The sequence below is a fragment of the Saccopteryx bilineata genome, chromosome 6 (genome assembly GCF_036850765.1).
Source record: "Saccopteryx bilineata isolate mSacBil1 chromosome 6, mSacBil1_pri_phased_curated, whole genome shotgun sequence".
NCBI classification, from domain to species: domain Eukaryota; kingdom Metazoa; phylum Chordata; class Mammalia; order Chiroptera; family Emballonuridae; genus Saccopteryx; species Saccopteryx bilineata.
In genome coordinates, this window is record NC_089495.1 from 160,811,835 (window position 1) to 160,836,909 (window position 25,075).

At 47.4% G+C, this 25,075-nt stretch overlaps 1 protein-coding gene across 3 annotated transcripts in view; it reads right to left on the reverse strand.

The window, feature by feature from the left end:
- SLC39A11 (solute carrier family 39 member 11) overlaps positions 1-25,075 on the reverse strand; it is a 286,459-nt gene that overhangs the window by 236,417 nt on the left and 24,967 nt on the right. For all 3 annotated transcript variants that reach the window (XM_066236012.1, XM_066236011.1, XM_066236013.1), the window contains exon 4: positions 9,999-10,157. In XM_066236012.1, coding sequence (XP_066092109.1) covers positions 9,999-10,157 — 159 coding nt within the window. The remainder of the gene's footprint in view (positions 1-9,998; positions 10,158-25,075) is intronic.

The following is a 25,075-nucleotide window of genomic DNA, read 5'->3' on the forward strand; positions in this document are numbered from 1 at the left end:
ACCCGGGTGTGTTCTCAAGTCTGTGACCCATAGAACCAGAGCCTTTCCCCTTCTCATCTTGACACTGTCCCTTCCTCACCTGCAGCAAGTCCTTCTCTCCTTCTTTTCTGAGCCTTTTGTAGTAGTGAGACTTTGGCTTCCAAGGCACAGAAGAGGGTCCCTGAACTGCAGTAAATCACCCTAAACACAGCACCTGAACAAAAGCAAGCTTAAGTAGCCTTCAGTGGGCAGTCACCAACCTTGCCGAACGCCAGCCTGTGTGCAGATGTTGTTGTGATACTCAGGCCTCACCTTGGACACATGGATCAGAACCTCCAGAGGGAGGTTAAGGTGTCAACATTGTTCTAAAGCACCAAAGGCAACTTCCATGCTCCTTCCCACCCGGCCCTGCCCCGCCCCGCCTCCTGCTAACCCACTTCCTGATTGCACGGCTCAAACAAGGCTCCTGCTATGGAGGTAGAAGTCTTTAGTTCCTTAGACAAATGTAATTAAGGAAATAAATAAAGCATGGAAAGTCATATAACAGATTTAAATTTCAGATTGTTTTTCTATTTTCTGCTTGCGTGTTTGGTCATCTGTGCCCCGTGTCTGTAGTGCCAAAGACGTGGTCAATTGCAAAGGGTATGGATCTGTTTCTAGAAAACAGCTCACCATGTGTAAAGCATTTTCAGCTTAGAAGTCACAACGAGTTTTCATAAACAGGCTCTCACTTGATTTCCCAGCACCTCCAGTCAATCATTCATTCATTCATGCACGCATGCACCAAACCCCTCCTAAACACCCACTGTGCATTAGGACATTGGGGACTGGAGCAGAGCAGTCCCTTCCCATGCCCTTGCCTACAGGCCACAGTGATGGGGTCCACAAGAAATGACAGCACAGGGAAGAGAAAGGCCAGGATGGGGTAAGTGCAAAGGGAAACCGAGACACGGGGCAGTGAGGGTGGCTTTCTGGGGAAGGAACACACAGACTGCAGCCCGCAGGGCACGAGGAGAGTCTGGCCAGCACTGGAGGAAGTGTCCTGAGCTGTTCACCACTGCCATCGCATTTGTAATTATCTGCTGGTTCGTGCATTACATTCAGCATATCTCCACCTCGCTCAGGTAGAGATAAGGCAGGTCCCCCCATTACTTGCCCATGTCTTTGGAAAAAGGATGCTCCGAATGGGTCCAGCTGTGATTGTGGACACATGGTATGCTTCTGACATACTAGGATGAAACCCCCTTCTGCCTTGGCTGGATAGAGCATCATCCCGATATATCAAGGTTGCGGGTTCGAACCCTGGTCAGGGCACATATAGGAACAGATCAATGATTCTGCCCCTCTCTCTAAAATAAATAAATAAAATTAAAAAAAAAAAAACCCTTCCCCTCCAGCAGCCATAGAGACTGAACAGGGAAAGGACCCGTAGACACAGGGTAGCACAGAGCATCTTCAGAGGGAGGTGCCATCTACTACTGTTCCTGATATGCCTTCTGTCATTTGTCCCCAGGGCTCTAAATGGAGAGAATAATGTTTCAGTTTTTCCAGTGATTTAATCCAACTCCCTCCTAAGAACTGGCCAAACCACATCTATCTCTCTTACCAAACTTCACTTCTCTTTTCTTCTCTAATGTCAGAACCTTAACCTTCCCTGGGACTTTGATTCCCTAGCCTTGGGCCCTGCCATCAACACTACCACCACGGCCACCACAGTCCAAGAGATGGACAACCCGGGCCCAGCGAGCACCTTCTCTAGTGGGCAGTGATGCACCAGGCACCCGGCTGCAGTGACTGCTGTGAGCCAGACAGATGTGTCCCACCACCCTTGAGAGGAAAGAGTTAAGAGTCAGTGCACAACCAATTCTTTAGTCATCTGTCTTGTGAATCACCCTTGCCAACCATTCACCAGTTCAATAAATCTCCACAGTGGCTTCTGTATATTTCTCAGAAACATATTTCCTGGCTCAGCAGAGGGCAAGAGGAGACAAGGAGGATTCAGTCCAAATGAATAAAGAAATCCAAGTCCTAGAGGTTCCAACCACACCTATTTGCATATAAGAATCCCTGCCACTTTAATACAATAACAAGAACCAGTCAAGGCATGGGGAGTCCCCTTCAGCAAGCCAGCCTATACTGAAGTGGCAGTGTGTGTGTGTGTGTGTGCGCGTGCACATGCACATAAGTGTGCATTCATGAGGACCCACTGAGGATGCTCCGGGAGCCACAGCACTATAGTGGTGCATTTCTGAACCCTGGTCAGAAACCAGAGAGCAGGTGCCCCGAGCTGTTCCGTGTTACTGGCTGCAAAGCCATGGGTATTTTTCCTGTAGCCTCAACAGGCCAGATGGTGTGCACAGCTCACAAACACAGGCGTACAAATGGGTAGAGTAGTATTCAGCACCTGCCCCAGGAAACAAAGAGAGCATATGGGCGGTGAGGAAGAGGGCAGTCACGGTCTGCATTCCCAGCAGCTAACTGTGCTCTGCAGGCACCCACGGAATGGTTAAATCTGCTGCTTCTCCAAGGATCAGCAAGCATACCACATCACACCAGATTGCCTATGCACCCTTTTAGCACCTCTGCATGCCAACAGGACCACAGGACTCCTGAGCATCATCACAGAAAGCACAGGAGGCTGCAGCATGCATCAAGAGGCAAGAGAAACAACTTCGACCGCAGCTTCCCCTTGCACCTTTGAAATGGGTGCTTGGGACCTGGGGGCCCTGAATGCCACTCACTCCAAATACCACATTGTGAAGGGCCTGCAACATCAATGTGCCAAGAGTCCCTGGTATGATGAAATAACCTGTGTGTTTCACAAAAGATTCCATACTCCTCTCCTTTGTCAATGAACCCCGTCTAAGGACAAACTTTTCAAATGCTCCCCGCTGGGACTCAGCAGCTGCTGCCGCCGTCACTGGCAAGCCCACAGGTTTGCTCCATTTGAAATCAAGGATTGGCTCTGGCCAGTTGGCTCAGTGGTAGAGTGTCAGCCCGGTGTGTGGAAGTCCTGGGTTCAATTCCTGGTCAGGGCACACAGGAGAAACACCCATCTGATTCTCCAACCTTCCCCTTCTCTCTCACTCTCTCCCCTTCCCACAGCCATGGTGCATTCGAGTGAGTTGGCCCCAGGCACTGAGGATGGCACCGTGGACTCACCTCAGGCACTAAAAAAAAAATGATTCAGTTGCTGAGCAACAGAACAACGGCCCTAGATGGGCAGACCATAGCCTCATAGGGGACTTACTGGGTGAATTCAGGTCGGGGCGCATGTGAGAGTCTGTCTCTCTGCCTCCCCACCTCTCTCTTAATAATAATAAAAAAGAAGCCAAGGATCAATCAACGTCATATATTCGTGAGTGCTTTGCTGGTAGGACAAACCCAGTTACCTGCCCACTCAGGTGCCAGGAGAATAACAGCTCATGTTCAGAACATCCAGTGCCCAAGCTGATGGCCACCAACGACGAGGAGCTCGCTCTACTGTCACCTCGCAATCTTAGTACCACAGCTATCGAAAGAAACTGAGGGGGTGTTGTTATACAGTGAACTGTGCCCCCCAAATTCACCTGTTAAAGCCAGAACCCTCTGTAGCTCAGATGTGACTGCATTAGAGAGAGAGCCTTCAACGAGGTAATTGAGTCAAAATGAGGCTGTTGGTCAGGGCAGCCCTGATCCCATCTAAGTGGTGTCCTTATTAGGAGAGATTTGGACACACAGACACACACAGGGACGGGCCCGCACAGAGGAAAGGCGACGTGGGGACACAGGGAACAGGCAGGATCTATACGCCAAGGAGAGAAGCCTCAGAAGAAATGGAACCTACCAGCACAGTGATCATGGACTTCCAGCCTCCAGATCTGAGGAAACACATTTCTGTTGGTTTAGCCCTCCCAGTCTGTGGTGTTCTGCTATGGCAACCCCAGGAATCAGCACAGGTGGATGGACGGTGAAGCAGAGGCTCGGTCTGCAAAATCTCGTCCCTCTCTGACCCAGTCCCCAGACAGTGTGACTGCCTGACCCACCCCTAGCCCAGCCTCTTCTGGTGACACAGTCCTGTTCCCACTCTGGAGAAAATGCCGTTGCTCTGCCGGATCTCTCCAGTCCAGCCAAAACGTCAACAACCGATCGGCCCCAGGATGCACCGAACGGTACGAAGTGCTGTCTATCTCGGACCTCACGAAGCATGAGAAAGGAGAAAACATTAAAATTAGGCAGAGGGCCAGTCCCACTGGAGAGGTAGTCAGGTTCCTCTGACATTAGGCTCGTGCTACGAACTCTGCATTTTCTCCCTTTTGTTTTCTGTAAGGTGTTCTTGCCATCTCTCAGTCTCTCTCTCCTGTAAGGCATTCCTTCATAATGCAAATCAGAATGTTAAAGATGGAGAGACTCTCTGAAGGAGAGAAAAACATGCCAACACCCCTCTAGGGAGGAAAGTAATCACCTCCTGCAACATCCGTCACTCCCCTCCTGTCACATGTGGACCCTCACACCAACTCCAGCCAGCCCACCCACACTGACAGCAGGGGAAGCTGGGTGCACGTGAAAGGTGTGGGCACGCACTGCTTGTCTAACTTTGCTGCCGAGGCCTCTCCTTTGCCGCCATGAAGAAAACCAAGAGAAAGTGAACAAGTGGAGGGCACAGAAAAATTGAGAGAGCCAAGAACAGTAGCGCCCCTACTGCTTGCCCATGTCCCCCAGAGCCTGCCTGGGCAGGATGACCAGCCACGCTGTCCCAGATGGGACAGTCTCAGAGTCACAGACACCCGCTCCCTGCCCGGCCCCCTGCACACCTGGGGCAGCCTCGGGAGAGGTCAAATCCTGAGAGAAGGCGGGTGGGGGTGACGAGGCACATCTCGCAGCCGAGCAGACTGCTAAGATGTAAAGCAAGCGGGAAGAAGCATGCGGCAACAACACAGACAGTGTGTCACCATTTGTTTCTCGGAAAACACAAAGCAATTATTAATACATTCCCAGATGCATGGAGACACACATGGACAAGCACGGGGCAGGCTACGCGGTGACAGGGAACTGTCTGGCGCATGGCCCGAAGACGGCCGGGTGCTGTGTAGGTATTAACATTACTGTACCTAAAAGCCACTTCACTGTTAAAAAGAACACACTGGAGAAGGCACAGCCTGATTCCAACTGTGTAAAAATGTGCACACACATAAGTAAGAAGAGAGAGCTAAAGAAGACAGGGTTCATATTGCTATCAAGTTGACTTAAAGCATACTTGAACAACATGAGTAAATGGGGAAAGTGTTGGTATTTCAGTATCTAAAAGACGCACATAATTTGTTTTCTTAAAGGAAAAAAAAGGAAGGAGAAAAAATCTGGAAGAATACGCACTAAACTGACTGCAATCATCGACTGGCGCATCTGGGGGCAGAATGGGAAGAGGAGAGTGTCTCAGTCCATTAGGACTGTCATAACAAATTAGCACAGTCTAGGGGGCAGAGGCTTACAAACAACAGAAAGAGATTTCTTCCAGTTCTGCAGACTAAATCCAAGAACAAAATTCTAGTAGATCTAGTGCCTGATGAGGGCTTCCTTCCTTCTTGCTGCGTCCTCAACACAGTAGAAGGGAGCATTCTGGGGCCCTTCTAAAGGGCACCAGTCCCATTCACAAGGGGTCCACCCTGTGGCCTGAGCAGTTCCAGAAGGTCCCGCCTCCCAGTACCATCACACTGGGGATTGGGTTCAACATATACGGATTTTAGGAAGACACAGTCTATAACAGGAAGGCATTTTCATATAAATTTTTTATTTCATAAGGTTTTGTGTTGTACTGCTGTAATACTAATATCACTAAAAATAGGACAAGGGGCCTTGTGGACACATGCCCTGCCCTCCTTCCCCACCCTCCCCTTCTGCCTACCAGAAAAAAAATGCCTCCTTTAAACTGAAGGTGAAGCTTCCCGCCCGCCGTCATCCTCAACTTCATAGGGGGCGAAACCGCAAAGATCATAAAAATGTCAATATCTTTGACATATTTCTCATCCAAATGTCAAAATGTCAATGTCAATAGCTATTCAATGTCCTTTCTGTTTCTCCTTGGGGCCATCCTAGCGGGGAAGGGGACACTGGGCTTGGGCTGGCCAAGTCTCATCCCCCACCCCCCAGCTTCTTGCCAGCCCCCTTCCGGGGCAGGCAGGTTACACCCTCCCTGCTCCCCTGCTCCTTTCCCCCTTTCACAGAGCCGCCATTTGGCAAAGCCGCCACAAATCTCTGGCAGTTCATTTCCAATTAATTGCTACTGCATGAGCCTTCTCTACTCCATTGCCAGATAATAAATAAAACCAATACCCAGTTTTCAGAGATGCTTGATGCATCTTAAGTTAATAAAGTCACGGTGGCTTTGACCAGACAGGCTGTGATGAGTAAAACCCCTTCCATGAGCCATATTTTGCTTTGGATCCAAAAAGAGGACAAATGAATATCTGAAAGGCTGGATGAAGGGTGGGGGAATCAGAGAACAGAGTCTTCCTTAACCATTTCCATCCCACCAACCCAAGAGTCTTACTGCTCTTCAGGTCCCAGATCTTTAGAGATACCAAGGGAGGGAAGTTCTGGCACTGGCAGGCAGTGAGACAAATAAGCCAAGGGCAAGAGCTCAAGTCAGGGAGTTGCTGCAGAATCCCTCCAGCTACACCTCTGTCCCCTGGACCTCCTCGCTGCTGTTTTCTCCAGGGGAAGTAGCACAGAGACCAACCTACCTCCTCTCACCTGGCAAACTCCATGCACTGTCCAGAACACAGAAAGGAGGTCCTAGGGCAGTGGCTGGCAAACTCATTAGTCAGCAGAGCCGAATATCAACAGTACAACGATGGAAATTTCTTTTGAGAGCCAAAATTTTTTAAACTTAAACAGTGTGTCCGTAAAGTCATGGTGCACTTTTGACCGGTCACAGGAAAGCAACAAAAGACGATAGAAATGTGAAATCTGCACCAAATAAAAGGAAAACCTTCCCAGTTTCTGTAGGATGATGTGGCAGCATGTGTGCATGTGCAGATGATGACGTAACACCGTGTATACAACGGAGCAGCCCACGGCCATGCCAGTCGAGATGTGGACGGTACAGAGGAAAGTTCAGTGTGTTCTGTGCTCGCTAAATTCAAATCTGTGACCAAAGTGCAACGTGAATATTGGCGCGTTTATAATGAAGCGCCACCACATAGGAATAACATTACTCAGTGGGATAAGCAGTTGAAGGAAACCGGCAGTTTGGTGGAGAAACCCCGTTCTGGTAGGCCATCAGTCAGTGACAAGTCTGTAGAGGCTATACAGAATAGCTACCTAAGGAGCCCTAAAAAATCTGTGCGTGAGCCCACATCAAATTGCACTAAATAGGTATGAAAGTGGGAGAGTTTTCCTTTTATTTGGTGCTGATTTCACATTTCTATTGTCTTTTGTTGCTTTCCTGTAACCAGTCAAAAGTACACCATGACTTTACGGACACACTGTATATAGGTAGGTACACTTCTTATCAAGGTAGCGCCTGCACATGGTATTTTGTGTAAGAGCCACACTCAAGGGTCAAAGAGCCACATATGGCTTGTGAGCTGCAGTTTGCCCACCAGGGTCCTAGGGCTTCCTCCAGGCAGGCCCCCCATTATCCCACGGGCCCTCCCTCAGGGCTCCAGCCAAAGCCTTCTGCTCCCACAATTCCCTCCTGCTTGTGGGCCATCTGCTAAAGAGTGAGGCTTTACCGTAAGCTGGAATGACCCAGAAATGGAAAAGATCTCAAGCTGGATTTGCCCACAGAATTCCCCAGAGCTTTTAAGTCACTGCCTCATAACCTCCCAGGGCAGTGAGCATCCTGAAACCACATTCTGGCCCCCAGAAGACTACATTCCCGTGGGCGCTTAATTTGTGCTGGACAACCACACGGACTCAAGGTCAAAACTGACACACTGAGACTCCACGAAGCATCTTCCACAGATCCGGCTGCTGCCCGTTATTCTGTCTCAGAGCCGTGGCGGACAGGCTGTACCCCTCCCCCAAGACAGCAACACTGGTCGTCAGTGACTGTGGCAATCAGAAATAAGTCTTACCTATTTATAAGATCCCCCAAGACAAATTCCCCTTCCCATATCAACAACAAGAATTAATTTCTTCTCACATGTCCTAGAACAGATATACATACTTAGGGTCAGTCTGATCTTTCTGCCAACTGGCAAGATTCTGGGCATTAATGGTTACTTCGCCTTTAGATCTCTTTTCATTCTCTCCTTAGGTGTTCACTCACCATTCCCAAACCATTCCTAATTTTTTGTACAGTCTATCTAAAACTTTCCCCTGGGATCATCACCATAGTCAAAAGCATACATTAGAACAAACAGAAAACAAAAGAATAAAAAAAAAAAGGCACTGCTGTACAACTTGTACAGTACAAATTGGCCAATGACTATTTACACTGCCCAGAGAAAGCCCCTCCACTCAGATAGCTAATCAAATACACCTGACCCCCTGCACATACCCCAGGACCAGAGAATGATGACTACAAAGAGATCTCTGCAAGATACTGTCCTAGAAGCCTAGCGAGGCCCAGGTGCGAAGGCACAACCTCACAGGGGCTGTGAAGAGCCACCGAGCCAGCCATTGCCTGCGGATGGGAACTAACGCCACTGACCCACAAGATCTTCCTGCCAGAGCAAGCAGGATACCGCCCAATATCAAGTTCACACATTAACAGGGGCAGTTTGCGAGCCCAATATGGCCGGCCATATAGAAGACCACTCAAAGCTATTGTCACAGAAGGGAAGCCTAGCATCCAGGAAGTAGAAACTGACACGGCCATTCAAGCTTTAAATGAAAGAAAAAAAAATGATAATATGGTTTTTCCTCTGAGACCATCTCATGGCTTCTTATCCAACCATCATATCCAGCCGTCTGGTCCAGAGAACGGTCCTTCTGTGACATGAGTCATCAGTTTCTTGTAAGCCCCAGGGCCAAGTTCCTAGGAACTCTTTTTTCTCTTTCTCCCATTGGGAATTTAAGGCAAGAAAGAAGACAGGTAGGCAGGGAAGAGAATGCCAGCATGTACCCTCTCTCCCAGGGTACATGTTTAGCCAAGTCCAGTGAGCCTGACCCGATCCCCGATCACCCTCATCCAACAGCATAAACGGCCTTCGACCCCACTGTTCCGCACAGGGTCTCTCCTGTGCCTGTTCCCTTTGTTCCCTTTACGGGTAACAGAGGTCTCCCGGGGGGCTTCTGCCCACCTCCAGCACTTGTAGGGACAGCGTCTGACAGGCTGCCTGAGCCCGCACTGGGCTCTGATTGATGCTGGTTCTTCCCTACTGATGGCAGTGCATGCAGACAACCCAGTTTTAGTCAACGGCCTTCAGTTAGAATCTCACGGGCTGGCCCTGACTCTCTCTTTAGGGATCCCAGCCAGACATCAGGCTGCAGTTCCCACTGTGCTCTTTGCACAAGCACAGTCCCCAAGCACAATCCACCAGCCCTATGCCGGTGCCTTTTCAGATGTTTTCATTTTGACTCAGCTGCCATAAAGCAAGTTATCCTCAGGTTACAGGAAGGAGAGATGGAGCTAAGGGACACACAGCCAGTGAACAGCAGAGGTGAGTTCCACCCAGAGCCCTGCAACCCAGGCTCCCCGCCTCACCCTCCTATTAATAAATCCTTGCTGATGTGGTGTTGTCTCAATGGTCCTACGCTATAATCGAGTGTGTTGTCATCTCCCTAGTGACATCATAAGCTCTCTAAGGGTCAGAGTCATGATCACGGCCACTCACTTCTCCACGGAGCCACACGGTGGACTGTCAGCTGCACTCTGCATTTATAATGAAGTCTGACATTTAAGAATTGAACTTAGCAAAATGTAACCAAAGGGATGATTACTCACATTACCAAGAGCTTATTTCCTTTTAGGAACAATATCAAATTCAATTCCTTTACATAAAAGTCCTGCATGGCTTGCCGTCTCTGTTTCAGTATCACTGGCTATTTAACGGAGGCATTCGTGCCCGTCGCACCAGGAGACCAGTACTCACCAGCGGAGGCATCAGGAGGTCGGCCAAGTAGACGAATGAAGCTCCGAGGATGAAGCCAACAGCCACGGGGAAGAAGGCAAAGGCACCAAAGCCCCCAGAGGACGTGGCCATCTCAACCGCTGGGGCCAGGAGAGACCAGTAGGAGGCTGCTAACATGACCTGCAAAACCACAGGGAGCAACAAACCATTAGACCAACCACAGAAGGCCTCCCAAGGAGGGCCTCCAGTTGCTCTCTGTGGCCCAAACTGAGCCCTACAATTTCACATGTGTTGTTAAGCCTTTCACCCTCCATGGTAGGTACCATCCCAAGCCAAAAGCCACCATCTGAATTCCTTGTAACTAATGTTGTAAGAACTCAATTTGGGGTAGAATGGAGTTGACTTTGAGAGGATGGAGTCTGGTTTTGCTGCTATCTAGCCTCTGTTTCAATGGTTCTCAACCAGGGGCCATTGTGCCCTCCAGGGGACAATTGGCAATGACTGGAGACATTTTTGGTTGTCAGGAGGGGCATCCAGAGACTTGAGGCCACAGATGCTTGTAAACATCCTACAATGCATAGCCCCTGACAACAAAGAATTATCTGGCCTCAACTGTCAAAAGCAGTGTTGAGAAGTCCTGTCCTAACTAAATACTTCCAGAACACACTGCTTCATGAGCGCTGAGGCATAAGACAAAGGTCTTCCTTATCTCCCTTCTGTTTCTACATATTAGCTCTAGGCCCACTCTTGGGTACACCCTAGGATAGGCCTTTCCTCTGTGATATGTGATATAACCTTTGAAACATTTCAGGACAACCCGCAAGTCAAGGTCAGCTTGGTCAATTCTCCTATTGCTGAGAAGGAAGCGGGAACTAACATTTAATCTGCTGTTTCCACGGAGCAAGGCTCACATTGGCTACTTATTTTACCATCACAAAAACCCTGAGAGGTAGATACTGTTTTCTCTTGCTATTTGTAGATAAAGAAATTGGATCTCAAAGTAATAAGGTAATTTGTTCAAGATCACAGAGCCAGCTAAGTGGCAGGTTCAGGGAACTGAGCCAACAGGACCAAAATCACCTCAGTGAGGGGACAAATACAAACGGGAGGTGGAAAATGGTGCTGGAGCCCAATCTCAGTGAGGTCAAATCAATAAAAGATTTTCGTGTTGGGGCAAGTTGAACAGTCATCCACAGTAATTTACTCTTATAGACGCAGGGACATCATGGCTGGAGTATGCCCACCACCCATCGTAACCACATGACAGACATCAATGACATGTAAAATGTTGAATGAGTTTCTAAAAATGACTTAATTTTGCCATGTCTTTAAAAAAAATACATCTGCATCATCCATCTCCGATAATAAAGTGAAGGAACCAAGTGTTACAAAAATCACAGTAAAGAACAAATCGTGCAGAAAAGTGATTTCCCTCCTGCCAATCCTCATCCATCTGCACACCATTCGGTGCCCTGGGCTAGATTCTCCCTCCCAGCACAAGTCTCAGTGCTACTCCCAGAAAGCTGCAAATGCTTCAGAAATTCCAACAGAGAATGAAAATACCCCATCAGTTCAGTCCCATGAGACCACTGAAAGAAGCCCGTGGGCTCCTCGTCCATGTCCTGGTCTCACCCATCCCTTTCCCGGACTGCTGTCTCACTGGCCTGACAATTCAACAGTCCCTGGTAGCTGCCATTCATGGTAAACTCCCCACTGAGGGGACCTGCAGAGAGCACCTGTCCAGCAACCTCTCTCCCACATCCACACCACCCACAAATCTAAATCCATGATCCAGGTAAGCACACTCACTCATCTCATCCTCCAGTCCAGTCCCTCCCCGCATTCCATCCTTATCAATGTAACTGTCCCATCACACATTCAGGGATGCCCCCCACCCCACATCCCCCACTGCCCAGCTAGGAGTAAGGGTATCATCATATGAAAACAGGAGGAGACCACAAAAGTCTATGTGCTGCATGGGAGTGACTGACAGGCTCCCATATCCCAGCTCCGCCCCTTCCCCAGCCCCACCCCACCCCCACTCCCTGGCCACTTCTCTCAAAGCATGTTCCCTAAACTCCTTGCTCAGGAGTCCCCATGTCAGGCTCTGCTCCAGGGGAAGCCTGCTGAAGACCACCTCCCAGGTGCCCTTCTCAGGAAGAGATTCATGGGTGTGTTTTCGCAGTTAGGAGGGAGCAGAACAAACAAGTCGGGGATGGGGAGAGCAAGGAAGGCAATCCCCAGGCTGGTGGTGAAAGAGGATGCCGGGAGCATCAGTTCAAAGACCCTGCGAGCCAGAGGCAAGAGCCCAGGGTCAGGGGGCTCCCAGGAAGAGTGAACTGCGGAGCCCTGATAGGTCTGAATGAAGTGCAAGAGATCTGCACTTCTGGGTGGGAGGCAAACAGTGGGCAAAGCAAGAACGTGAGACCTTCACTAACTCTGAAAAACACAAAAATTGCACCAGAAAGGAAACAAATGAATAATATTTATGGTCTTAATGTGAGCTATTTTTATGTATCATTAATTTCCTTATTTATTACAGCTATGTATATATATCTCACATTCACTTTGCCATTATGAAGTCTACAACTCAGTGGCACAAATTATATTCAAAGTGTTGTACAACCATCACCACTATTTCCAAATCTTCCCTCCACCCCAAACAGACGCTCTGCAAGCATTAAGCAGTAACTCCCCATTCTCCCTCCTCCCAGCTCCCAGGAACCTCTAATCTACTCTGTCTCTATGAATTTGCCTATTGTAGATATTTCATATAAATGGAATTAAACAGTCTTTGCCTCTTTGCATCTGGGTTATTTCACTAAGCATAATGATTTTGAGGTTGATTCACATTGTGACATGTGCCAGAACATCATTCCTTTTTATAGCTGAATAAATATCTCATTTATGAAGCTGTGACTATTGAACTAACCTGAAATACACAAATACACATACACACACACCCGCACGCACACTGTTAACAGTATAGGATGCAAGTAGGAATAAAAGAGCCAGATCCTCATCTTCCAAACTAGAAAATCATTAGAAATGTTTAAAGCTGAAAAAGTCCAGAACTGGCCAAGTTAAGTCTCCAGGTGAGACATGTGGAGACAAAAAGCTGAAGAAACAGCTAAAAACGGCTGCTCATGTTCATCCCTGAGAAACGGGACTATGGGGCAGAGCAGGTCCGCAGATGCCGGGTTTTTGTCATAAGCCCAGTAGAACAACCTGACTTTTTAAACTATGAGTGCATATCTTTGGGGGGGGGGAAGGTTTAAAATAAACTGATATCATTTGAAAATATACAAATATACAGAAGTAAACATTATAGGTAAACTTATAATTTTGAAATGTTTTAATAATAAAAAGACCCTGATTTCCTAATGAAAATGCAACAGGGGAAAGCTCCTACGTACAAGAACTCAATTTCCAGGAATGTTTCTACCCGATCATGAGACAACCACTTGGATTGAGTATTTTTGTTAAAAGTACCTATATCATAGTCTTGACACCAGAAAACAGAAAGGGACGGCAGGAAACCCTTAAAATCAGCAGATTATTCATAAGCTCTGAGAAAAAAAAAATCCCCCATTTCCCTTCAGTTAAGTCACAAAACCTAGCAAAACTCATACGCTCCTTTTTCTCAAAATATCATACAAAATACCACAGGGATCCATACTTTATAATGCTATTAATTTCTCTCTGGTGTCAGAGGTACCAGCACAGAATAATCAAAAAGAGATCAGCTAACTCCCTCGCCTACAGCAGTCAAACCTTTTCATTTCTGTGTAAGTGCTCATTTTGGGACAATTTCAGCTCTGGAAGTAAGAATAAATTGGTAAAGAGTTCCTAAGGGATAAAGACATTTGAATCTTCAGGGGCATTTAAGCATCTCTTTTATCATAGTAACGACAGCCTAAAGACTAGAAGAAAATCCACGCCACAAAGTAAAATTTCCCTCTTAATAAAATGGGGAGAGAAAAAAGACTACACACTGCTCACTTAGCATGCACTGAATATCAGTAACTGTGATTCAAGGACAGTATCTCTCTAGATCGGGTGCGTGCAAGTCCACAGAAAACAGGAACACCGATTCAAAGTAACAGCACCCAACTCGGGGCCCACCAGCATGGGCCCTCCGTCAATGTGTGTTGAAGCAAATGGACATGGACTCTGACCTCGAGGTCGTTGTATAATTTAGGAGGCACAAACTTGCAATCCGTATAAATCAAGGCGATGATTACTCCCAAAGTACAGAAGTCAAATAATGGGATGGAGTCTTGTCTCCAAATCAGATATAAAATTAATTTGTCAAAGTCAATTTCTAAAGTCCTTAAGTAATAGCTATTACACAACCAGCATGACGCTGGGCCCTAGGGGGCTGAGAGGCAGGAAAAATACTAACGCTGGTCTGGGTCCCACCTTGGAGGACCTGGCCATGGGCCAGCATAAGAAAGGATACAGGAGATGTCTGATGTGATAGATGGAGAAGGCATTTGAAACAACCGAGAAAGTCTGTGGTCATTTCAAGGAAAGAGATGGCAACGTTGTAAAATTTTTTAAAAAATTAAAAATATAGCCCCAGCGGTAGAGCGTCGGCCTAGCGTGCGGAGGACCCGGGTTTGATTCCCGGCCAGGGCACACAGGAGAAGCGCCCATTTGATTCTCCACCCCTCCACCGCACCTTCCTCTCTGTCTCTCTCTTCCCCTCCCGCAGCCAAGGCTCCATTGGAGCAAAGATGGCCCGGGCGCTGGGCATGGCTCTGTGGCCTCTGCCTCAGGCGCTAGAGTGGCTCTGGTCGCAACATGGCGACGCCCAGGATGGGCAGAGCATCGCCCCCTGGTGGGCAGAACGTCGCCCCATGGTGGGCGTGCCGGGTGGATCCCGGTCGGGCGCATGCGGGAGTCTGTCTGACTGTCTCTCCCTGTTTCCAGCTTCAGAAAAATGCAAAAAAAAAAAAAAAAATTAAAAATATAAAAATAGAACATCAAAGAAAACACAGTGACAAGCTCTTGAAAGCTGGACATGGTTTGGAAAAGAAGATGAGGTGAGAGGAGCTGGGAGGAGCAGTGCGGGCGGTCTGGGAGGCAAACAGTCCCAAAGCTTATGCTGCAGGGTGATCAGCCTGGCTGAAAAGGAGGCTGTGTGTTAGGGTACAACGGCATAGTTGGGTGGCTTGTTTATAACTTTGGGGGGACCCACTAGAATCACCTGGAGTTTCAAAAATACAGAAGCTATGGCTTCTCTGCAACCAACTGAATCAGATGCTCTCAGAGAGGAAAGCAGAAGACCGGCTTCTGGGTCACTGACAGAATCTACACGGGAGGGAGGCGAAGGTCTGACCAGATCGGAGGCCCAGGGACAGGGAAGAGGGAAGACACATGCCTGCAGCCCTTCAGGATGAGATCGCCCCTGTCTGTTCAATACCAAGCCACCCATCAGAAAGCCCTGAGGGCGTGTCAAGTATTAATCATGTCTCAAGCATGAGTCAAATTCATATGGGGGCTATCTCTGTACCTAATTTGTTTTTATCAAAAAGTCCTCATAATATACCAGCTGCATGTAATTTTACAGAACTAAACCTAACAGCTCAAAGTAATAACCATTTAAATTCAGCTGCAATTACAGTAATTAATTGATGCAAACCGACCTCATGAAAGTGATGGGCAGGGGCTCGGTCTATAATTATGTTTGTGTGCATTCTCCAAACTAGGAAGGAGAATTTGAACTTAAAAAACAAACAAACAAAAAAAAAAACACCTAGGCCCTGGCCTGTTGGCTCAGTGGTAGAGTGTCAGCCTGGCGTGAGGGGGTCCCGGGTTCAATTCCCGGCCAGGGCACACAGAAGAAGCGCCCGTCTGCTTCTCCACCCCTCCCCCTCTCCTTCCTCTCTGTCTCTCTCTTCCCCTCCCGCAGTCAAGGCTCCTTTGGAGCAAAGTTGGCCAGGGCGCTGAGGATGGCTCTGTGGCCTCTGCCTCAGGCACTAGAATGGCTCTGGTCGCAACAGAGTGACGCCCCAGATGGGCAGAGCATCGCCCCCTGGTGGACGTGCCAGGTGAATCCTGGTCGGGCACATGCAGGAGTGAATCTGTCTGACTGCCTCCCCATTTCCAACTTCAGAAAAATAAAAAAAATTAAAATTAAAATTAAAAAATAAAAATTAAAAAACCCTACCCTACGACCCAGTGATTTCTCTCCTAAACAGATGCCCCAAGAGAAATGAAAACACACAGCCACACTAGACTTACACAAGAATGTTCACAGTAGCTTTATTCACAGCCCAAACCTGGAACCAACCCAACCATCCAGCAGCAGCAGAATGGATCAACACATTGTAGTGCATTTATATTTACAAAACAAAATACTCTTTAATGTTAAGGGAAAACTGGTATCACAACATAGATGAATCTCAAAATCATTACACTGGGTGAAGAAACACTGTGTTTATATATCATGATTCCACTTAAACAAAGGAATATGCAAGACTAATCTATGGTGACAGTGGTCATAAAGTAGTCACCCTAGAGGAGGGGCAGAACTGACTTAGGTAATAGAAGCTATTTCTGGGGTGACAGAAATGTTCTCTACTCATTTGAATGGCAGTTACACAGGTATATAAAATTGTCAAAACTCATTTGGCTGACACTTTAAGATCTGAGCATATATGTCAATTATATCCATTTTTTTAAAAACCTTGGGAAGGCTGCCCCACGTCCTGATGAGCCACATTCACACTATGAAAAGTATTATCAGGGCCCTGCCCAGTTGGCTCAGTGGACAGAGCATCGACCTGGTGTGCAGGTGTCCCAGGTTTGATCCCTGGTCAGGGCATACATGAGAAGGGACCATCTGCTTCTTTTCCACTTCCTCTCCCCCTTGTTCCTCTCTTCCCCTCTCACAGTCAGTGGCTCAACTGATCCAAGCGTCAGCCCTGGGCACTAAGGAGAGTTCAGCTGCTTTGAGCATTGGCCCCAGACAGGGGTTGCTGGGTGGATCCCAGTTGGGGCATATGTGGGAGTCTGTTTCACTATCTCCTTGCCTCTCACTTCGAAAACAAACAAACAAAAAACATGTCTCAGAAATCAGGTTCAGTGTGTGGGATGCCCACCTGGACTGGAGAAATGGCAGTTACACCTAAAATAAGACCACTGTACTCCAAAGTCAAATACCATTCAGACTCTTTGTTGGGGTTCACCATTCCTCTTCCGAAGACCCCTTATTTGACTGATGGAGCAAGAATACTAATTACTTGAGTCCTTTCAAGATAGATTCACACTAGTTAGATGTCAAAACCATTAACTCTATGCAGATTTTAAAAAGAGGGGGAGGGGCATCCTTATGGAACCTGTTCACCAGCTGGTCACCAAGACAGTGAGAACACGGTACTGCCCAAAGCTACCTCTCTGTGGCATCCAGCCACCAATCCATCAGCACCCTCTCAACTTCAGCCTGTTGACAGACAATTGCACCAGCTGCTCAAGCCCTCCCCACCCAACACTACCACCCACTCACGCTGTTCCAATCTGTCCGGGGTCTGGCTGCTAGTGGAGCGGCCCCTGCCGACATCTAAAGGGGGAGAAGAGTGAGCCCATTGAGAAAAGGACGCAAACACCCAGGTAGGAGAAGTGTCTGACCCGCTTCCCTGATCTCCCTTCAGAAAGGGGACAAACCGCCCAACCACCAGTTTAGGCCTCTCTCTGCTCAAAGGAGAGGCTTTGAGGCAGGTTCTCCATGGTCAAGGAGAAGGGAAACGCCACCCCTCATTCCAGACCAAATCACGTTACATTTTCACCACTCAGGAAAATGTGGGTTGTCAAAGCATTTCCTGTCCTAACTCACCTGAGGTATGCAAGAGACTGCCCTCAGTATGGGGAGTCTCCCCGCCCTTGGGAGATAGAGGCCAGAGATCAGGAGTGATGAGTCAGGACCTCGGGAAGGAATTCCACAAAGTATAAAAAGTTCCCCACCTAGGTTTTCCTGATTTAATAACTAAAGACACAGGAAACAGTTAAATTTGAATTTCAGATGAAAAATTAGTAGTTATATTTTATTTTAGGCATGTTTATACTAATAAAAAAAAAGTTACTTATCCGAAATTCAAATTTAACTGACCATCTTATAATTTATCTGGTAACCCTGGCTAGCCCCACCAGCAAATCTGGGCAGATCTGCCATCTCTTCTTTTTTCCTCCCCCTCCCACTTTATGAAAGACAATCATCACAGAGGATAGAAAGCATGACTCAGGAGTCAGACTACTTGATTCAGACCTAAGCTCCACCAACTCCAAGCTCTCCACTAGAATACCTAGGGTGAGAGTCATCTCTCCAGGGCTACTATTTCTCCATATGGAAAAATGGAAATAATAGTAGAAATGGTGACGTTCAAAAGTAAAATGAAATTAATAACAATAATGGCATTTGTATCAAGACTGACCATGTGCCAGGAAGTTTCCTGATCCTCCTGGCATTAAGAATAAGGTGTGTTGGCCCTGGCGGGTTGGCTCCATGGTAGAACTTTGGCCCGGCATGTGGATGTCCCAGGTTTGATTCCCAGTCAGGGCACACAGGAGAAGCGCCCATCTGCTTCTCCACCCCTCCCCCTCTCCTTCCTCTCTGTCTCTCTCTTCCCCTCCCGCAGCCAAGACTCCATTGGAGCAAAGTTGGCCCAGGCGCTGAGGATGGCTCTGTGGCCTCTGCCTCAGGAGCTAGAATGACTCTGGTTGCAACAGAGCAACGCCCTAGACCCCTAGATGAGCAGAGCATTGCCCCCTGGTGGGCTTGCTGGGTGGATACTGATTGGGCATATGCAAGAATATTTCTCTGTTTCCCCACTTCTCACTTTAGAAAAATACAAAAAAAGAAAAAGAAAAGAGTAAGGTGCGCTATCCCTACTTCACATATGGGGAGATTGAGGAATGGAGCAGGTAGGTAATTAACAAAACCTTGCAACTAGTAAGCGGCAGAGCCAAGACTCGATCCCAGCCAGGGTGGCTCTCGAGTGCCTGCTCTTGACCTACGACCGTCCCCAAGGTGGTGCTTATCTCCCAGAGTTTTTATAAGGACTAGATGCAATAAAGCCTGTAAAATGCTTAGCATACAAACTGGCCTAAAGACTTGAGTGCTAGATACTGCATGTGCGTATGACGTGTCTCTCTCTCTCTTTCCTTTTTTTTTTTTTTAACTATTTTTAGAGCAAATGCTATGTGAGAAAATAACCAAACAGGAGAAAATCGAGGACCTCAAAAGGAACCAAGGGAAGTCAGGGAGGGAACATGTATAAAGAGAAAAACGTATTATTAATATGAGAGGGATATGAATACGTGTAATAAACCTATGAAAAAGGACAGGATGCTGGAGGAGAAAAAGAAAAAAACAACAGGAAAACAAGGAAGATTTTTCAGAAACTAAAACTATGGAAACAACTAAAAAAGAACCATTGACTCTTTTTATAGAGTTAATAAAGTCAATGAAATTTCCCACCATGCAGAATAAAACAGCAAAGAGATTTAAAAATAACCAGGAAAGTAAGGGCCCAGGAAGTCCAAAAGCCATCTAATAAAGACTAATAAATAGAGAACAGAGGCCCAGCGAGGGAACCATTAAAGGGACATAAAATAACATTTGCCAGAATTGAAGGGCACTGGTTTCCTAATCAAGAAACTGCAGAATAAATTTATTTAGAAATGTAGGGGAAATTTTCTCAAGAAACAGACAAAAGTGACTACTTCTAGATAAGAGGATAGTGTCATAGAGGATGGTAGGAGGACTACATTTTTCTTATTATTATTTTTTTATTCATTTTAGAGAGGAGAGAGGGGGAGGGGGAGAGAGAGAGAGAGAGAGAGAGAGAGAGAGAGAGAGAGAAGGGTGGAGCAGGAAGCATCAACTCTCATTATGTGCCTTGACCGGCAGGCCCAGGGTTTCAAACTGGCGACCTCAGAATTTCCAGGTGGATGCTTTTTTCACTGCACCCACAGGTCAGGCTACATTTTTTTTATTTTTATAGGCCTTTTATTAATATCTGTACTTTCTAGATGGGTTCATCGATTACCCTGATATAAATGAACAATGATTCCAAAAAATCAAGCCCAACTTCAATGTACCACATGTCATTAGTAGAAAGCATCAGGGTCACGTGCAGCTGAGGGTGTATAATTCAGTTACACCTCAATAAAGGTGAAAACAAGTGTCACGGTCAAGTTGTGTGATGAACTACCACACATCCACCAATATAAGAAAGAGTGCAGGATATGTTCAAGGAATGTGTTTTTAGACATCATGTACAGTATGATCCCATTTTTAGAAGTTATATATAAACGAGAAAGTAGAAAAGTTCATGCCACTGAGATGAAAGGTTTGGAGGAGTTTGTGTGGAAAAGATAATCAGTTGGGGATGAGTAAGAAGGATCCCAAAGCATAATACCCAAGTTTCCAGACTACACCAATCCCAAATTCCTCACGTGTCCTACACCCATTTCCCTTAATGTCAGATAATAGTAATCAAGAGGGATCAGGCATTTACTAACTGCCAATCACTATGCTAAGTCCTTCAAATATATTTACTGATTCATCTGCACAACCACCCTGTAAGGAGACAACTGTCCACTTTACAGATGAGACTTACACAGTCTAAGTAACTAGTGCAAGCTCACACAATTAATCAATTAAGAAACCAGGATCAAACCCAAGCACGGTGGCTCCACAGCTCATCACAATAGCAGAGCACATATCCATCAGAGAAAGGCCCCACCTCTCAGTGCCCAATGCCCCCCTCCGTCTTTAGCTCAACCCAGGCCGCTGGCTGTTTCAGACATTTCCTGGCATGACCACATCCTGAGACATTCATCATAATTAAGTTGTAAGGAAATTTTCAAAGTGCTTCAGAGATGTAATGCATTTACATTCAATTAGTTTCTTCCTTCACTGGGAGAACCAGAAAGACCGATTTCCCTGTAGACTCGGTGGAGAGTGGTTTCTCACTGTTTACTTTTTGAGGTTTCATTCTGATGTGGCAGGGATGCAAACCGGTACACACAGGAGATCTGGAGACACTGGGTGGACCTAAAGGCAGCCGGCCCCAAAAAGACTTCTAATGTACACACCATGCTCAGTCAACACAACTTTAAAAAATATTTTTGAATGTCAACTATGTTCTAACCCCTGTACGAGGGACCAGTGCTCAGCAGTGAATAAGACAGCCCCCGCCTTCTAGATACATCAAGTTTGAGAAGAAAAAAGTGAACAAGTAATTAGAGGCCACAGACAATTGCTATACAGAATAAGAAGAGAGGTACAGATGCTCGTCAAGGTAGACTATGATGGGGGGAAAAATGAGATGCTCAATTTACGTAAGGAGGAAACTCTCCATGGCTAGGATCTGGGAAGAACCATGCTCCCAGAGGGAGGGGAAGGCAAACCCCAAGGCTGTGGGAACTGGGTCCACGGTAAGAAGGCCAAGGTGGGATACATGATAAGGCAAACTCTCCCTCGACCAGCTGGCAACAATTTACTTCCCAGCTCTACACAGTGCCAGGAGCACTTCTTGCTCCAAGCCATCTGGATGCTGGCTCTCTCCAGGAGGAAGGGGCTCCCCCCTCCCAAGGGCCACATGAGATGAGTTCCCACTTAGGGTACTCCACGTTGATTCATGGTATGGCGTGGAGGAGCATGAAAATATTTAGGTATACTAAGACTCTCGAAGAAAGCACAGGTCTGTAGGAGGTAGGACTCTCCCTTCTCTTGCTTTAATCCATCCATCCATATTCTTTTACGCATCCTCCATCCATATCCTATTGTCTATCCATATTTGTCCATCCACACATACACAACCATCCATTCATTCATCCATCCATCCATCCACCCACCCACCCATCTATCCATCCATATCCACTCATTCATCCATCCATCCATCCATACATACGTACATCCCATCCATCCATTCATATCCTTCCACTCATCATCCATCCATATCCATCCATCCATTTGAGCACTTACTTGTTCACTATATAAAAAAATAATAATTACCGTGAGCCTCCTACATGTCTGAAATACTTCCTGAGAAATACTTTCTGATTTATTCTTTTAAAGACTGCAGTGCTCATAACTCCCTCCCCCTTTCCTTTATGGTTCTCCATCACACGTATCTGTCTGACATGCTGCATGTCTTATGGTACAGTTTGTTTATCATGTGACTTCCTGCTAGAATGGTAGTCCCACAAGGGCAAGAATTTTTTTTTTTTTTTTTGTATTTTTCTGAAGCTGGAAACGGGGAGAGACATCAGACAGACTCCCGCATGTACCCGACTGGGATCCACCCAGCATGCCCACCAGGGGCGACACTCTGCCCACCAGGGGGCGATGCTCTGCCCCTCCGGGGCATCGCTCTGCTATGACCAGAGCCACTCTAGCGCCTGGGGCAGAGGCCAAGGAGCTATCCCCAGCGCCCGGGCCATCTTTGCTCCAATGGAGCCTTGGCTGCGGGAGGGAAAGAGAGAGACAGAGAGGAAGGGAGGGGGGGTGGAGAAGCAAATAGGCGCTTCTCCTATGTGCCCTGGCCGGGAATCGAACCCGGGTCCCCCGCACGCCAGGCTGACGCTCTACCGCTGAGCCAACCGGCCAGGGCAAGGGCAAGAATTTTTGTTTGATGTTTAGTGTTTTGTCCACAGTGTCCAAAACTGTGCCTGGCACACTGGGGTGGGGAAAGGGCAAGGGAACCCCTGGCGGCTCTCTTCTTTTCCCTGCTGCCTACATCCATGGCCACGTCAGACAAAGGAGTCCAGCATGGAATGCAACACAGCCTATCTATTACATGCAAATAACAATCCTACAGCTACAGGATTATTGTGAGGGTCAGATGAGGTAATGGAAGGGAGAGTGCTTTGGAAAATATAAAGCAATAAACCAATGACATATAATATTTGGGGCTCGTGAGCCCATAAGATGCCAAGTGTTCCCTGCAGTCAGTTATGGATGCCCCCACCTCATGGAATTCTTCCTGCATAATTGCAAAGTGTCCCACAAATTCGAATTGGTAATCTACTTAAAGCCTATACACAGGCTGTGATGCTGTACCTCTTCCTCCTGCCTTAAATACAATACTAATCTGTTTTCCCCTTGTTTATGTGTTTAACAGATATAAATTTTTTCCACCACTCCCTCCCCCCCTCCCAGAACTAACTCACTCAGCCCCAGGGCTGTTGTGGTAAATTTCTTCACAAGAAGACCAGAGCTTTGGAAACTGAGAGAGGTTTCCAAAGAAATATTACAAAAAAGTCTGTGCACAAGTAAGGAAGGTTGCCCTTCACTTGCCTGTCAAGTGTACAAATCTCCCAGAGCGGAATCTCCATCGGGCCTGAGGGCTCTATTCTGTTAGCTGTTTGGCCAGTCTGGGGAAAGAGCTCGTGGTGCCGAGCCAAAGTCAGATGTGGCATTAAAAGTCAGCAATGATCAGCTTCCACCAGCACACTATTAGAAAGCGTTTGCTTCCCTGGTATTTTACTCTCTGCTCCAGAAGGTACAGAAGCATTAAACAGTCGGGCAGGATTTTCCTCTCACTATATGCAAGAGGAAAAGGGGGGAGGATTTTGGTCTTGGTCCCGGTGGAGCTGTGAGAAACCTGGAAGTAAGAGGACTAGCCACTAATCACAGGGCTTGCAGGAAGCTCACTAGAAATACAACCAAGGGCTCCGGACTCCCTGTCTGAGCCCAGACACTCTCCTTATTACTAGAGCTCTGCTTCCTAGCCTTGGCCTTAGCTGCCCAGATTGGGGGTGGGTGGGGGGGGAGCTCTTCTCTGCATGGAAAGCTGCAGTATTACAAAGGCACACCTAAGGGCCTACTCCTGGGGGGGGGGCACCATGGAGGGGAAGAGAAGTGGAGTAAGGCTTAGCTCCAGCCTGCACCCAACCCTCACCCGGCCCTGGGAAAGGCAGCCAGCAAGGTTTCTTGGCTCATGATGACAGCTCCATGGCCTCCAATTTGTCACCATGCTCATGGGGACAATGAAACAAAGAGAAACCTCAGTCTGGCACTGTCCCTCTGCTCTGCCCACACTCCTCCCCCTCCCCCGCCCCAGAAACACCAGGATGGGCTTTCTCTCCACTGCTCTGCCCTCAGCCAAATGCTCTTTATACCCATAAATTATATTCATATAATGAGGAGACTCTCCTACAGAGAGGAAAGAAAACTGAAGCCTGAATTTGAAAGAGAATTTTTATCCTTAAAAAGAAAAAAAAATCAAAGACATACAGGTGGTTAACCAAACCAAGCAATGCCAAAGCATGGAATGTATGACATGGTGTTTCTCTCGGCCCCATTCAGGGCCACAGCCTGGACGCACTCATGCTCAAGAGGGGGAGTGACAAAAAGATTCAGGGAGGTGACATTACTGTTAGCCACAGAATGCCACCTCGCCCAATAGTGCATTTTTGCTTCCAAAACAGCACAATCCTGGTACTGAGAAGAATTTAGACCAAACCCTCTCCTCTCAGGAGACCAGAACACCTAAGACTAACCTGGACCCATAAAGGTTTTTTGCTTCTCTGCTGCTCAGAGAACAAATTAAGCTTCACAGGGTCTTCAGATTTCTTCCTCAGGGGATGGGGAGGCGATGGGGGGGGAGGAGTTAGCAAACTGAATAGAAACTGAGAAAGCCAGCATTTCCTTTCAGCAGGTGGGAGTTGGGGCCCAAAGGGAAGTGGAGAAAAGACAGAGGGAGAGGCCATACAGAGGAACAGTGACTGCTGGCAATGGCAGCAATGAAGGCAGGAAGATAACAAAAAAGAAACATGGATCCTGGAAGGTTAAGCTGTCAGCAGCCATGGCCTCTGCAGAGGAGGTGGCACATGCTGGGGCAGAGCCACCATATTTTGCAGGCTCCTCCATCAAGAACTGTAAAGTGTTTCCCCACCCACTAAATCCAGGTAGGTCTTGTCACTTGCTTTGGCCAATCAAATGTGACAGAAGTGATTCTGTGTTATTTCCAGGGTCAAGGTCTCCTGGAAATCTTGCAGTTTCCACCTGAACCTTCTTGGAACTCTTCCAAGTCATGTAAGAAAGCCTGGACTAGACTACCGATCTGTGAGCCACTGTGTAGACA